We start from the raw sequence: 15,039 nt of genomic DNA on the forward strand, positions 1-15,039 counted from the left end.
CAGGCAGGCTCCACAGCAGCACTCCCTGACCACTTTCTGGGCACTGGGACATTTGTTGTATCTTTTCTTACCATTGTTTATTACATGATCCAACTTAGTAGGATTACAGATATTAAAAGCCTTCCAGACATATATTCAACCAGAAATTGTGTGTTGACAGAGTCTGCACACCATAGTTTTCATGGATTCTTTCCCTTCACCTTATTTGACAAAAAATAATAGAAGATGAAAGAAGAAGAAGAAGAAGAAAAAAATTCTATTTGTTGCAATAATATCCATGAATTCTACAGTCCCATTGTCCTGTGATGAAACCTAACACTGTTTCTTATGGTTTCTTCCCATCTTTCTTGTTTGAGTAATCTACAGTACAATGGTCAAGATTATTAATAATGAAAACTCTACTTTCTCTCATTTTTTCTGCACTCTTCAGAATGAAGATTTAGGAATTCGGGAATTTAGGAAATGCTTTTTTTTGGGGGGGGGAAGGAATTTGATGCTTTTTAAACTCAAGTATTTGTTGAGAGTAGCAGAAGACACCTATTTCTGTGTCTTGTATTGTTTGCAGCAATTTTAATTGAAGAGAGCTGAAAATCAAAAGGCAATCATTAGTCACACAGACTTTCCAGACAGTTTTCTCTGAATTCCACAGTGTATTGTAAAACTTTATTCTTTGTGAGACCTAAAGAATATCTTAGGACATGGAAAAGGTATTGACTGCATTTAACTGCTCCCCTTGGGCAAAATGTCCTTCTATTTGTAACAAAAATGCAATGGGTTCAATCTAAAGAGAAGAGGTAGGGCTAAGCTAGGAGTGACAAAAGGCTGACTTCTGTTATACCTGGCTGGTTCTTTACAGTAAACTGTCATTTTTTTCATGAGCATCAAGTTTTTTGAGGGACTGTAGGTCAAGTCTCTTACCAGTATTCTCTATAAATTCTCTACTCTCCCAGTAGTCTCTATAAATTCTCCCCAAAGTTGTTGGAGTTTAAGTACATTCTGTGCTAGTACTGGTCCAACATTAATTTACTTTGATTTATCCACTGTAATTTAAGCATCTTATCCCCTAAGCCTTCAGGGTTAGGTACCTTGTGGAAATTCCTCAACAAGAAGTATGAGACAAAAAAAGTCAAGGCTCTTCATATTCTAGATTAATAAAGGATATATTTCTTAGATGTACAGCAAAAACAATCACCCATACCAAAAACTAGGTTGGTACTTTATAGAATTGAAGTCTGCAGAATTCTCTATTATTTGGTTTTCCAAACTTGAAAATGATAGTTTGAAATGGAGCACGTAATGGATAAAAAAGCAAGGTGGGGACAGTTTCCTACTTTCGTATTTAAATACCCAAACTCGCAGCCCTTGACTGCTGGAACTGAGTAAGGAAACTATCCCTCACCCTGCTTGAGCTCAAGAATTCTTGATCTTTCTAAGTGTGTCTTAGTCTCTGGTTTGAAAATGGAATCAACTCAAATACTATTTTTTGCAAATTGCTTCCCAGTTTTCTGTATTTTAATCTATCCCACATGTAAATATTCTACCCCATGTTTTTCCATTACAAGCCTCCGACACTGACTTTGGCCTCTACACAGGCACTCTGATTCTGTGGGTTGGAGAATTAGAAGTCAAAAGTTTGGGACCGTTTCTTGGGACACTTCACATACCTTCAGTTTCCACTGTTCCGGAGTAGCTAATACCTTTTGGGGGCACTTGCAGAGAAAGGCTGGACTAATCATATGAATTCCATTTTTTTAATCTAATGAGAAAAAAAGGTCAGAAGTTTTCTGTCCCAAAAATACCTAGAACCAAGGAAACAGAAGGCACGTTCATGCTTCAAGTATATTTTTTCTCAGAACAGCTCTTATATTCAAATATCATTACATCATGATATCATGTATTGCATTAGTTCAGTAAATCTGGTGAATGATTAAAGGGATTGGTCCTCTATGGCAGCTGTATATTTAAAAGAAAATCAGTAGAATCACTTGGGTTTATTCAGAACTTGGGTTAATCAAAGTCATCAAGTTGTGTTTGGCAGCTGATGGATCATTTCTTAGAACTTGAAGCACTATTTTAAAAAGGCTTGATAAAATCAGAGTTCATATGGAGAAAACCTATAGGCAGGGTTCTTAAAGGACATTAATTATTTTTTCAGAGTAGCAAAAATAGAATCAGCTACCTTCAGAAATGTCCCTGCAACCTTATGTAAGCAGAAACAGAAAAATTGCTGCTGAGTACTAAATTATTACTTGTTAACGTGGAGTCCATTTCTAACTTTAAAGTTTCACATGGTTCAGTAACTTCTTTGTTTTCAGTGTGTGCTGAATTTTCCTCTCCCCAGAGATCTGCCTTTTGACCAAGGGCCGTCGAACTGCCAGTGTAAGAGCAGACACATACTGTCGCCTGTACTCCCTCTCAGTGGACAACTTCAACGAGGTCCTGGAAGAGTACCCCATGATGAGAAGAGCCTTTGAAACGGTGGCAATTGATAGACTTGACAGGATAGGTATGTATTTCATTTTTCTGCAGATGATTAATTCTTAAAATTCTTCTGCATTTTCTTTCCCTTGAGCTGCATGATAAAATACTCTGCTTTTAAAGTTGGTTTTTTTTTTCTGTTATGATGCACAGTAAATGTTTTCTTGATCTATAAATAACACATGTGTGCAGACAAGAATTTTGCAATCTCACTTTTAAATAATAAAAACCTCCAAGTTTTAGAAAGCTCTTGTACTCCTCTGAGGATTATTTTTCATACTTTAATTATAATTAGTATTATTAATTAATCCTACAGATTTCTTTTGCTGCCTTCAGCACTTGACAGGATTTATGCTGTGTCACTAGCAGTAGATGACATTTTCCATAATGATATCCATAATGCTGGGAAAAGCTGAAGCCTCTCAGCACTCACAAACCAGTTGTTTGTTGAAGTGAATTAATCCTTTGCAGCAGGGCTCTCATTTTCCTCACAACATGGTGCTAGCTTTGATGGCTGCACACTGGCACTGCTCAGATTTGCCTGCAATCAGAAAAGCAGTCCAATAATATGCAAGTGAAAGGCAGAAGGGTATAGCAGATTATCAAAACAAGAGGTGTAAACTTGCTCTTCCAGTACTTGGATGACCTCCCAACAGGACATTCTAGGCAAAGCATGAAGTCTTCAGTCAGGAGAATTGCACCCTGACCATCACTACTGACACTGATTTTAAAACACAACTGGAAAAAAAAAATCACTTATGCTGTTTGGTGGTGTTTCCTCAACTTCACAAGAAAATTTGAGTCTGAGGATTTCCCCACATCAGCTCAATGCATTAAACTCCTAGTTTGTCTCACAAAACTCTCTGGAAATGCAGTCCAACTCTGTAATATGTGCTTGAAAAAAAATAGCAGTAAAGTTTCAGTCTTTTCTTGGACTAGCAATCCCATCTGAAGTGCAGTGTTTTCTTGGGGGAAAAAGAAAACAAAAAACAAACAAAAAAAAAAACACCCCAAAAAATAAAACAAAAAAAAAAACCACCAACAAAAAAAAACAAGAGTGGTTGCGTGCCATTGCATTCCTGAGCATCTGATGACTCAGACAGAATAGTGTCTACATCTTACAGACACTGAGCCATCAAGCAGACATCAGGTCACAGTGTACAGCACTCCACTGTGCAAGCAGGTATCTCATTATCCATGACTTCATACTAATTCACAAACACTGGTTACTAACGTCTAGTAACTAGTTCCCAGAAATGTGCTAGATGGCAGGTGTACTTTTAGAACATGTAACTATTTAGTGGAAATTCAGACAGTTTTGCAACGAGAGAGAAAGATGATGTAGGTGCAGAGCAGGACGACTTTTTCTGGCAGTTGTAAAGAAAATTACGGTTTTTATACATAATTGTAGTAATAGCAATGAAGTGCAAGTGAAGAGGCAGGGAAAGGCCAGGTGTCGGAGCGCGGTGGTACTGCGGAGACCCGCGGTGCGGAGCTGCGGCAGGGTCAGAAGGGCACAGTCCCTTCTGCCGCGGGCTGGCTGGTGCGGAGCACAGCCCTGGGGAGCGGGGCACAGCCCTGGGGAGCGGGACACAGCTCTGGGGAGCGGGACACAGCCCTGGGGAGCGGAGCACAGCCCTGGGGAGCGGGACACAGCTCTGGGGAGCGGGACACAGCCCTGAGGAGCGGGACAGGGCCAGCGGGGCACAGCCCTGGGGAGCGGGGCACAGCCCTGGGGAGCGGGACACAGCCCTGGGGAGCGGGACACAGCCCTGGGGAGCGGAGCACAGCCCTGGGGAGCGGGACACAGCTCTGGGGAGCGGGACACAGCCCTGGGGAGCGGGACACAGCTCTGGGGAGCGGAGCACAGCTCTGGGGAGCGGAGCACAGCCCTGGGGAGCGGGGCACAGCCCTGGGGAGCGGGACACAGCCCTGGGGAGCTTTTTACAGCAGACAGTCCTCAGCCATGGGTGCTGAAACACGGAGCCCGAGAGGGGCTCTGTCCCTGCGCCTTGGCCTCACTAATTCTTCTGCCTCTCTCTGAAGGGAAGAAGAACTCGATCCTGCTGCAGAAGTTCCAGAAGGACCTCAACACCGGCGTTTTCAACAATCAGGAGAACGAGATCTTGAAGCAGATCGTGAAGCACGACAGGGAGATGGTGCAGACCATCGCCCCGGTGAGCCTGCAGCAGATGCCAGCCCTCAACTCCAGCACCTCGGCCTCGTCCCGCGGCAGGACGCAGTCCCCGCCCGTGTACAGCACCAGCAGCCTCTCGCACACCAACCTGCACTCGCCCTCGCCCAGCACGCAGCCGCCCCAGCAGGCCGTCATCCTGTCGCCCTGCTCCTACACCACGGCCGTCTGCAGCCCGCCGGTACAGAGCCCGCTGGCCGGCCGAACTTTCCAGTACGCCTCGCCGACCGCCTCTCAGCTCTCCCTCATGCAGCAGCAGCAGCAGCAGCAGCAGCAGCCGCAGGCAGCGCAGCAACCGCCGGGAGCCGCGCAGAAGAACGAGGTGCACAAGAGCACCCAGGCCCTCCACAACACCAACCTGACGCGGGAGGTGCGGCCGCTCTCCGCCTCGCAGCCCTCCCTGCCCCACGAGATCTCCACCCTGATCGCCAGGCCTCACCCCACCGTGGGGGAGTCCCTGGCCTCCCTCCCGCAGCCCGCCCCGGGCCCCGGCGTGGCCCCGGCCGGCCGGGCCAGCGTGCCGCAGCGGGTCTCGCTGTTCCGCCAGATGTCCTCGGGAGCCATCCCCCCGAACCGCGCGGCCGCGCCGCCCGCCGCCCCGCTGCAAAGGGATTCTTCCACAGTCTTAAGCACAGAGCCCGAGGGAGACAAACCGCGGTTCGCCTCAAACTTATGATCCCTGGTGACTGTGAGCAACGGACTTGCAACGCACCGAGCACCATCCCCCGAACTGTTTTAGCCTGTTTCCTAATGTGCCCCAGCAGTCTACTATGAGAAAAATAATTTAGACAGCTTTGCCCTATGTAACGAATGTAAAAGTTATATATATATATATATATATCTAAATATATATATATATAAGCAATTAATGAAACTTGTTTGAATTCATGTCTTCCTTTTTCACAACCATTGCAGAAGATTAAATTTAGCGCTAATATTCCTTATTTTTAATGTGTTGACTTTAAAATCAGCCTAGCAGATTTCTCTGTTTATGAGATGGGCTGTTTTTGTGGGGAAATTGTCAACACAACAACAAACTTCAAACAAGTATATTTTAAAAAAAGAAAAAAAACCCATCAATTTAACTAACACATAGCACTGACTGAGTGATACTCTGAAACCTTTGTTACTTCATCTATTGCGTGTATGTTGTTAATTTCTCATGAAGAATTCGGTTGTTATTTCACATTGCATTTCATATGTTAGCACCATCCGTTGGAATTTAGATTGGAAAGAATTATATTGCAAGCACCTGCAGTGTAAAGGGAGGCACTAGCTCTCCTCCGGATAGATTGTAACCTCATGGCACGTCAACCCTTCTGTTGTCTAAGAGAATTGGGTGGACTTTGATCTTCACACTGCTAAAGACTTTTCAAAGACTAAATATTGCCATTGTAAATAACTTTTTAGACCCAAGCAAAAATAGCTGCTGTGTGGTGTACCATTGCAAGGTCTTTGTTTAGGAATTTAGGTTCCTCTTTTCACTTCAAAATTAACAGTTTTAAAATTTGTTAAAGCTAAGTGCAACACAACTGTTAAATTGTAATGCAATGGCTTAAAACTTACAGTGTTACTTTTACATGCAATGTTTTATGCAAAATTGTACGCTTGATCCTGCAAACCGCTTGTACTTCACCAATACCATCACTTTTCTTCTTCTTCTTGCCCTCAATAGCATCTGAGAATATTCCATGCATGCTTTGGAAAAAAAGACAATAAAAATAGGTTTGGTCAGTAGGAAAAGGCTTTACGGTATCTTAGAAAATAATAACCATTCATTAATTGTGTCTACCTTAAAATTCCTATAATGCTGACTTTGAATCTCTGGTTTAAGTCTAGAAGTGAGGTTTTTCATTTAAAGGATTATTTGTAAACCACAGCTTGATTTAGACTTTCAGGTGCTTTCTGTGTCTTCACTGTAGTTTTGTAGTTGACTGTGGTGTTAATTTACAAAAATAAATATAATATAGCATCAAGTCTGTCTGGAAATGCACGATTTGCTCTGTGTATATTGTAATTAAATGGTTAGTATATCCTAAGGCATGTAGTGTCAAACATAGCCCATAGGTATGAGGTTTATTATTTTTTATGTCTTCAAAACAGAAAGGAAATGGTGACAGAAAGCAGGGTTAAAGCATACTGTTTTGTGAACATTTTGTTTTGTTTGCTCAAACCTTCACATTATCTTATCCACAAAAAAAGGAAAAAAAAAGAAAAAAATCCATACTCTTTTGTGCCTGATTTGTCACATTAAATAGAGATTGAAACTAAATGTGTCATACTTTAAGTCACTGAAAAATCAGCATTATGGATATGATACAAGCATATATTCTGTTCCTTAAAACCCAGCTGACTCTGTTAAGGAAGTGGATGCAAAGGAGTTCTTCTCTTCCCATCAATGCTGAGTTTAAACGATGCATGGAAAAATTAAATAACATCACCAACTATGTAATGCAGTGAATCCAGATGTACTTGAGAGCCAAGTAAATACTCTAAAGCTAACAGAGCTTGAACCCATGCTGCCTGTTATACCTTTTACTAAAGTGGTACAAATAAAATTTTTAAAAATCTTCCATTTTTTTTGCTGACTCACATTCACCAGTAAAGTTCAATGTAATTAACCCACTAACATGCTGCTGCCATTAATTTAAGTGACCTGGAGTGGAAATGGGGAAATGATTGTTTTAAAAAGTGTCTCAAACATTATGGATACGCTGCAAGACCATTTATTTATGAGTACAATACCCCTTATATTATTTTAATGCTAACAAATTCTGTCAGTTAATTAAGATCATATACTGATCTTGAAACTGTTTAAGGTTTACATTTAATAGGAGAAATGGGGTTAGTAGCAAAATATTTTTATATATATTTTTATTTTATTTTAAGCACTATAAAGAAATATTAATTCACATGGTCTTTCAGTGAAACCATAAATAATTTTTAATGACTTTGTAATAGAGTGGACAATATCTAGGATTTGTATGTTAATTTAAAAAAATGGTACAGGGTATAAAATTATATACGTATATATATATGTATGTATGAATGTATATATACTTAGATTAAGAAACAAATGACTCACATTCCTGTAATATAAAGGTCCATTGCTAGTTTCAGAAGTGACCTATTTTCTCTGTACATAAGTAGGCCCATAAGTATGAAGTCTCACATCTGTACAAGATGAAATGTATTAATGAAAAAGGTTGGATCTTACTGCTGCTGGGAAGACTATAGATCTGGTTCTTACAATAATTGTATGATCAGGGATGAGTTAGATTTTTTTTTGTCTTTGCTCAAAGCCATAAATAAACAAATATAAAAGATTATTAATAAATTGAAGAAAATATATAAAAAAATTAAACCATGATTTTTTTTTTCTTCCAATATCTGTGTAACTGAGCCAAGTTCTGCTTTACCGAAATAGAAGAACTGTTTGCTTATCTCTTTTCTTTATTCTGAGCCCAGAAATGGTATGCACTAAGTATGGGGAGGTGGAGAAAAAGCTGCCTGAATAATACTGTGCATTCCTGAAATAAGGAGGCTTAGAAATTGAATGATACTACCTGATTTACACAAGTAGTTCCTAAGCAGATTGGAGAAATTCATTTCCCCAAAAAATTCTCGTGTAAGCTATTACCATTTATCAGAATCACATTATGAGTACAAATATTTGAAAGTTAAGCTTGCTTTTTATATGTTAAATATCCTGGGGGAGAATTGCAAATAGTTGTTAGTGTAACTTAAGGAAAGCGTATTCTATAATACTTTCACTTTATCTTACTGTGTGTGCCAATCCCAAGTGATGTACCTCTGAACTTGTGTATTGGAGTTGAGATTTCAAGGCACCATTGACATAAAAGTAATGTTCATTAAACTCTTTCTAGGTCATTGTAAATTAAAAAGCACAGTCCTTTCAAATCAATAGCACATTGTGTGTTTTACATTCAGTAGGATCAATAGAATCCTAAATCGATAAACTGATTTTAACCAATCATGAGTAATTGTATTTTAGATTTCCACTGTAAAGTGTACTGTGAATTACTTTCACTAGTATTTCTTCTTTTTTTGACTTTGCATTGCTACGATACAACTGTGGTCCAATAGTAGGCAATGAAGCAATTTTCAAAAATACCAGCAATGAATCAGAAGAATTTTGTTAAGCAGCAAAATCTGGTTCTCCTGTCTACATCTGACCGCTTCATAGTCTATACATTGCTGTCTGGTCCAGTCTTACTATTTCATACATGCTTGTGTCCAGAACCAAACAAAGAGTTGTTTTTAAGTGGAATTTCACATCACTACATGTGATATTGATGTGTATTTACACACTAATTCTAATCTCTCAATTCTAGTATCTTCATCTACCTCAGCCTACTTCCTACCTTACCTTAGACTGGAACCAAAGTAAATTTTATTCTGAATAGCAAACTTTCATGCCTCGATGCATGTCATTAAGAGTTAAGCTTAATATTTCTATGTTCAGAATTTGAGTTCTCACATTGCCTTGAGTATTTCTAGACATGTGCATTCTTTTCTACTGTGTAAGTGACATTGTTCAGTGAAGAAAAAAGAATTTATTTTAAAAAGATGTTAAACTTTTAAATTAATCTAAAATTAAACTGCTCTGGGAATACTCAGTGACAGTAATTTCTGCTGTTCAGAAGTCCTCTGTTCACACTAAATAATTGCTACAATATAGGAACAGAAAGTGTTTTTTTACAAATAATAGGTCTGAGCTACAAGCATTATTTGAACACCCTAATAGAATTGGGTATACATGCAGATTTATTTCTTTAGTAATTTGGCCTTTCCTCTCCTTCTTTTTTTTTTTTTTCTTTTGATCAGGGAAGTTTAAGAGCATTAATATTGCCCTAGACTATGTACTAAGAGACATAGTCTCTTAAGAATTTTGAATTTATAGATTTTTTTTTCCCAGTAATTCAGTAGTCAGTGCTTGCATACTTAGCACTGTGAGTCATCTTCTTGTTCATCTCAACATCACAAAATCTGCATGTTCTTTGAATGTGCATGGTACTTTAAATATGACCACTGTTCATGCTTAAACACCTTTTCTTCAGAAAGCCAAATACATGCAGTCTGTTTTGTCACTGCAGTGTAGAGTTTTTAAGTAGAGATCTAGTTTTGAAAAAAGTTCCTGTGTATCAGAGGACAATAACTGCAGATCTCAATTTTCTTGTGGGCAGTTAGGCATTTTGGTTCCTAGGTCAGGCTCTTCTTGAATTGTTGTTTTTTTTATTTCTCTGCAAAGTCAACATTAATAATGGGTTTGCTGTGTTTATTACAACAAATGTGCAGTCTGTATTTTTGAGGGGAGGCCTACAGGGTTTTATAGCATTTAATTTTTTCTAAGTGCTGGAAGATTTACATCCAATTATATTCATTCCTCTAGTTCAGCCAAGAGGCAGTGTGAGCAGTAAACGGTTGCCAGGTCATTGTCCACTGCAACAGGAAATCTAGGTAAAGGGAGAAGATGGACAGCAGTAATTGATGTGGTCTTACAAAAAAACAAATATTTTTAAATATGAACGAGACTGATCAATTCACATCTGAACCTTCTATGATAAAGTAGATTATATTGCAATTGCAGACTTTGCTTTTTAAAATTCTGCTAGTCAAGACCCATTTTGTCTGTAATTTATGTTCATACTCTGCTATATCATCTTGGCAATAGAAATATGTACCAATATTTGTAGACAGTTCATCTCAATTGTATTTCAGTTTAGATTATACCTGCATTTTAAATATCAAAAAATATTTTAAAATTTGGGGGTTAAAAAAAAAAAAACAAGAAAAAAAATGCCAAAAAAACCCCACCAGACACGATAAAATAAATGCATGTGTTCATTTTACCAACTGGTACTATGTTAGTATCCTCCATACATTCACTGATTCACCTGGACATTTGATATTATATCGCAGATAATGGTGCTCTTGGCAGAAATGGTGAATGCCATGGAAAGATTCTAGAGAATGTTCTCCTTCGTTCTCTCCAGTAGCAAGAAGTTGTTCATCAGATCCACCAGACAAAGAAGAATACAGATGGTGTAGTTCAAGGCTGTTGCATTTGTTCATGTCTTTTTTGTAAGACAAAAAGATGTAGACACAATTCAGAGCTACTGTGAAAACCTGGATTGAATTAATGCACATAGAGAAATTATAGAGCATATGCTAATCTTAGCATGTAGCATCAAAAAACAAGGGTTTAGACCATGAAAAAAAGCATTTGTTCACCAGTGCATACATGTATTAAGGTGGTGTGTGTTCCTAAACACTGTATAATCTGTCTGGGGGTTAGATCAAAGGTAACCTCTGAGCCAGAAAGTGAGAAACTGCGTCTTTAGGCTTTTAATCTCCCATTTTTTTGTACACATTTAAATGTCCCAGAATAACAAATCCAAACACAACAACAACAACAAAGGACATTAAAAATCCCTACGGTTTTGATCCTCTATAAATAAGCATTCCAACTGGATTTGTCTTTTCTGTGAGAGCTGCATTAATCATAATGAAAGTTCTCACATACGTCATCTCCTAGATCTGGAGTTTGAGAAGATGAATACTGTATGTCTGTTGTTTTCCTGCTCAGGTCTGTGGCAGTGAAGTGTTCTGTGGGAGGAGTCATGTTTTTAAGTGGTCTTCTGTCACTGATTTAACACCTTGCTAAGGAAAAGAAAGTTGGCATTGTTAATAAGTGGCAAAAACTGACATATCTGGGGTAAACTTCCATAGTGTAGGCAGTGTTATTACAGCAGACAACACTGAACACAGAGCATCGTATGTCATGGTCCAGGTTACATTGTCTATTTCAAGTCCATGATTTTTAATGAGGTCACATATTGTTTATTACTGCACTCTGCTTGGGTCACTTTTTGCTCTCTCATCCCATCCCTGATAGTCCTGTGCAAGACAGACATGTGAATATCTGGAACATACAAAATTGTTCTGTCTTCTGGAACACATTTTTCATCATTTCAGCTGTTATGGGAGAAAAAATTCCTTACATCAAGTGGAATGATCTCTAGAGTTTCTTTTTCTCCTTTATTTTTCTCATGTGTTTGGAGAATGTTCTCAGTAGTACTGTGAAATACAGATGGCGTTGCCCAAGCGCAATGAAAAGAGCAAAAGTGACAATAACAATGAGTAGATGAGAGGCAAAGAGAATTGCCAGAGGCAGAAAAAAATTATTTCCTTGAAATAAGGCACTTGTGTTGAGACTCCCTGAAGGACCTGAAAGGGATAGGGGAGGAACGATGACAACATGTCATGTCCTATTTAAGGCTGCCAAGCAGCTCTGTCATGAGGGTAACATTAAAGCAGGAGGAGCAGGAGAAATCAATCTCTTTTTTCTGCCAAAAATACTGGGCTTCTTTTAGGTAATTAATTTGGTTTATTTTGTGTACTGAAAGTTGGTAGACCCATTTTGCTGGTTGTTTCTGTTGATATCAGAGATGGGCCTGCTAGAAGAAGGATGTAAGAGAGATGGTCAAGAACATCATGAAACTAGTGGGTATTCTGGGCATTTTATGTCACTGATACAATGGATCCTTGTGGCACATTTTCTACATAGGAACGTGCTGTAGTATTTTTTTCTTGTTGCAATAGCATTGCACTGTATGTCTAACATTTACTTTTATAGTTATTGGACAATGTGAACCAGATTTGTCAACATTGCTAATTAAACTTCAGCATAGGCTGGAACTGGTTTAGTGTGAATTAGTCCAAATAACTGGAATGAAAACCCCCCAAAAATACTGCTGATCAGGGCTTGGTGGAGGCTGCAACAGCATAAGTAGCATATGAGATTTCCAATGAAGTTTTTTCCACAGATTTATTCTAACTTAGATCTTACACATGACCCTATCTTCCTTTTTTCTTTTTTTTCTTTCTTTTTTTTTTTTAGGGGCGGGGCGTGGGTTTGATTGTTTATTTTTGGGGGGAGGTGGAGGGTGTTTGGTTTTGTTTGTTTTTTCTTTTTTCTTCCACATCCTGTAAGTCATTTGTTGGCTTCTGGGAGTGAAGCCAGAACAACACTGTAGTGATGGTGAAAGTCAACAAATCATGATGGTACCCAAGAACACTGTGATAAAACTGTCTTTGGCAGCCAAAGACTATAATCAGGAAAGGCTACTTGTTTGCTTCATAGTATGTCCTACAAATATTAAAGAGAGTAATTCATTATTTTGAAGTCCAAGTCCATTTATATGTTACGTTTTGGCACTGTAGTTGGGGGAAAGCAAGCTCATCACAGATAATAACATCAAATGTAGGAGAAGTAAGTATATGTCCAGTGACTACATGTGACATCCCACAATAAATGAGTTTTGGGGGGAAAAAAGACATCACTCATTTAACCATTAATATCTAAGAACACTCATACAAGCTGCATTTTGTAATGGAATATCTTATCTCAATAGGCCTCATGTAAATTAGTTGAAAATTTATTGATACTAGCACCTTGAATATATGCCCTTACTGCAAAATTATGGCAAGCTATTCAGTAATGTATAAATATATAAATAAATCAAATAATATTGAATAGAACAAAACTGAAACCATTATCTATGTATATATGAATCTTGTGCATGGGCTTTTATGCAGATAACAATAAAACACAACCTTCTTTGCCTTTAATTCAAAAACTGCCCCCTGGATATCTATTGTTTACAGGCATCTGTAGTCTCCAGCCATTGCTAAGGGCATGCAATACCAGTGGCTGATGGCATGGTTTTTCCATGCCAGGAGAATGTTGTACTCAAAACTATTACTTTTAAACTTTTGGTGCAGTGAAATTTAGAAAGTATTCCCTAATCTTAAAGTGTTAACCAGTTATAAAAGTATTAAATACAATATTTCAGACATTTCATTTTAGACTTTTTTTCAGCAAGTGGAACCCTCATTTAAATCATATATTAGATTCATACCATATACTAAGATTAGGGTTACAACACTAGGAATAAGTTTTAATTAATACCTTAATTTCTTACATTTTATGTTGACATTAGAGACCAGTGTTAGAGTGCAAGAAAGAAACCCTAATGCAGTAGATCTGAACTGAGAAATTTCTTTAAGGACTGGAGTAAAGAAATCTCACACTGTACAAAGCACTGTGAACAGATTCTTCAGCTCCCTTCCCCAAGTCTCATGGCAGTACCAGCCCTTCAGCTTTGGTGTATCTCCTCTGCCCGGGGTTGTTCATTTAGCAGTTCATTCACTAGCTTTTTTATTCTAGTCTTCACAAGTACAGCTTGAACTTTTACTCTTTTTTTTCAGGGCAAACACAGGCCATTTACCATCATTGCCTGTGTTTTAGGGCAATTCAAATGATGTGTACAACCATCTGCATGGGTTATGGGATGATGGTTGCAGAGTCCAGCTTCCAAGTCAGTGACTAGCAGCATCCCTCTGGGATCACCATTCAGGCCAATATAGTGTAATGTCTTTATAAATTTGACTGTAGGAAAAAGTGCATTTTCTGCAAATTTCCCAGCACCCCTCAGTTGACAGGGGACAGGGCAGGCAAGCAATTAATCTGATAGAGGGAAAGGGCATTCAATGGGTTCTCAATAGGCTGGACAAACGGGCTGACATTTCCTGAAGGTCAACAAAGCAACAAAGCATCTAGAAATAAGCTAAAAGCCCCATAGCGGAGTTTCTGTTCAATGCAGTTGAAGACTGCTTTTAATAGTATCTTATTTAATTTGGATTTTAAATGCTAGCATGAAGCAGTGGTATACTGCATATGGCTGCAAGTTTATTACTATTATTATTTATCTCAAAGTGGGGGTAGGCTCTCTTTGTGTGTCAAATGAAGTTTTAGTAATTTTCAGGTATGTGCTGCAAAATTCAAATCTTTATGTTCAGTTAGTTACAGAGCAGATAACCATGTTAACCATATTACCATTTTAACTCTACTCATCAGTTAATCTAAGTGAGGTTAATCTAAATTAGTTAAGTGAGTTAATCTAAGTGAGTTAATCTAAGGTGAGGTGCTCCACCACCATTCTGAGTCAGCTTTGAATCATTGTGCCATAAGTAAAGGTTCTGCAAGTTGTCGGTATTACAAGAAGCTTCTGCTTTCCTTTTGGCTTACCTATCATACTCAAAAATATGTATTCAAATAAATCATCCTACTGAGGATGATGGATAAGCCAAAAGGAACACAGTAGAATATGCTTATCCCAAAGGAAGCCTTCTGGCCATATTTCTGGAAGAGAAAATAATAAGTTGTGCTTTGAACAAATGTGATTTACAGCCTTTGAGACACATAAGATGTAGATCCTTAAAAAGCTGAGTTTTTATTGTCACTTTTGCAAGAGTGTTGTTAGTTCCCAGTTTGTTATATC

The 15,039-nt window shown here is 38.6% G+C and overlaps 1 protein-coding gene across 1 annotated transcript in view; it reads left to right on the forward strand.

Moving 5' to 3' along the window:
• The window catches only part of HCN1 (hyperpolarization activated cyclic nucleotide gated potassium channel 1), a 190,174-nt gene extending 184,826 nt beyond the window's left edge, over nucleotides 1–5,348 (forward strand). The window contains exons 7-8 of the mRNA XM_062513304.1: nucleotides 2,342–2,506; nucleotides 4,525–5,348. Of these exons, the coding sequence (XP_062369288.1) occupies nucleotides 2,342–2,506; nucleotides 4,525–5,348 (989 nt within the window). The remainder of the gene's footprint in view (nucleotides 1–2,341; nucleotides 2,507–4,524) is intronic.
• The last annotated feature ends 9,691 nt before the right edge of the window (nucleotides 5,349–15,039 follow it).

Source organism: Cinclus cinclus, chromosome Z (assembly GCF_963662255.1).
Source record: "Cinclus cinclus chromosome Z, bCinCin1.1, whole genome shotgun sequence".
Taxonomy (NCBI): Eukaryota; Metazoa; Chordata; class Aves; order Passeriformes; family Cinclidae; genus Cinclus; species Cinclus cinclus.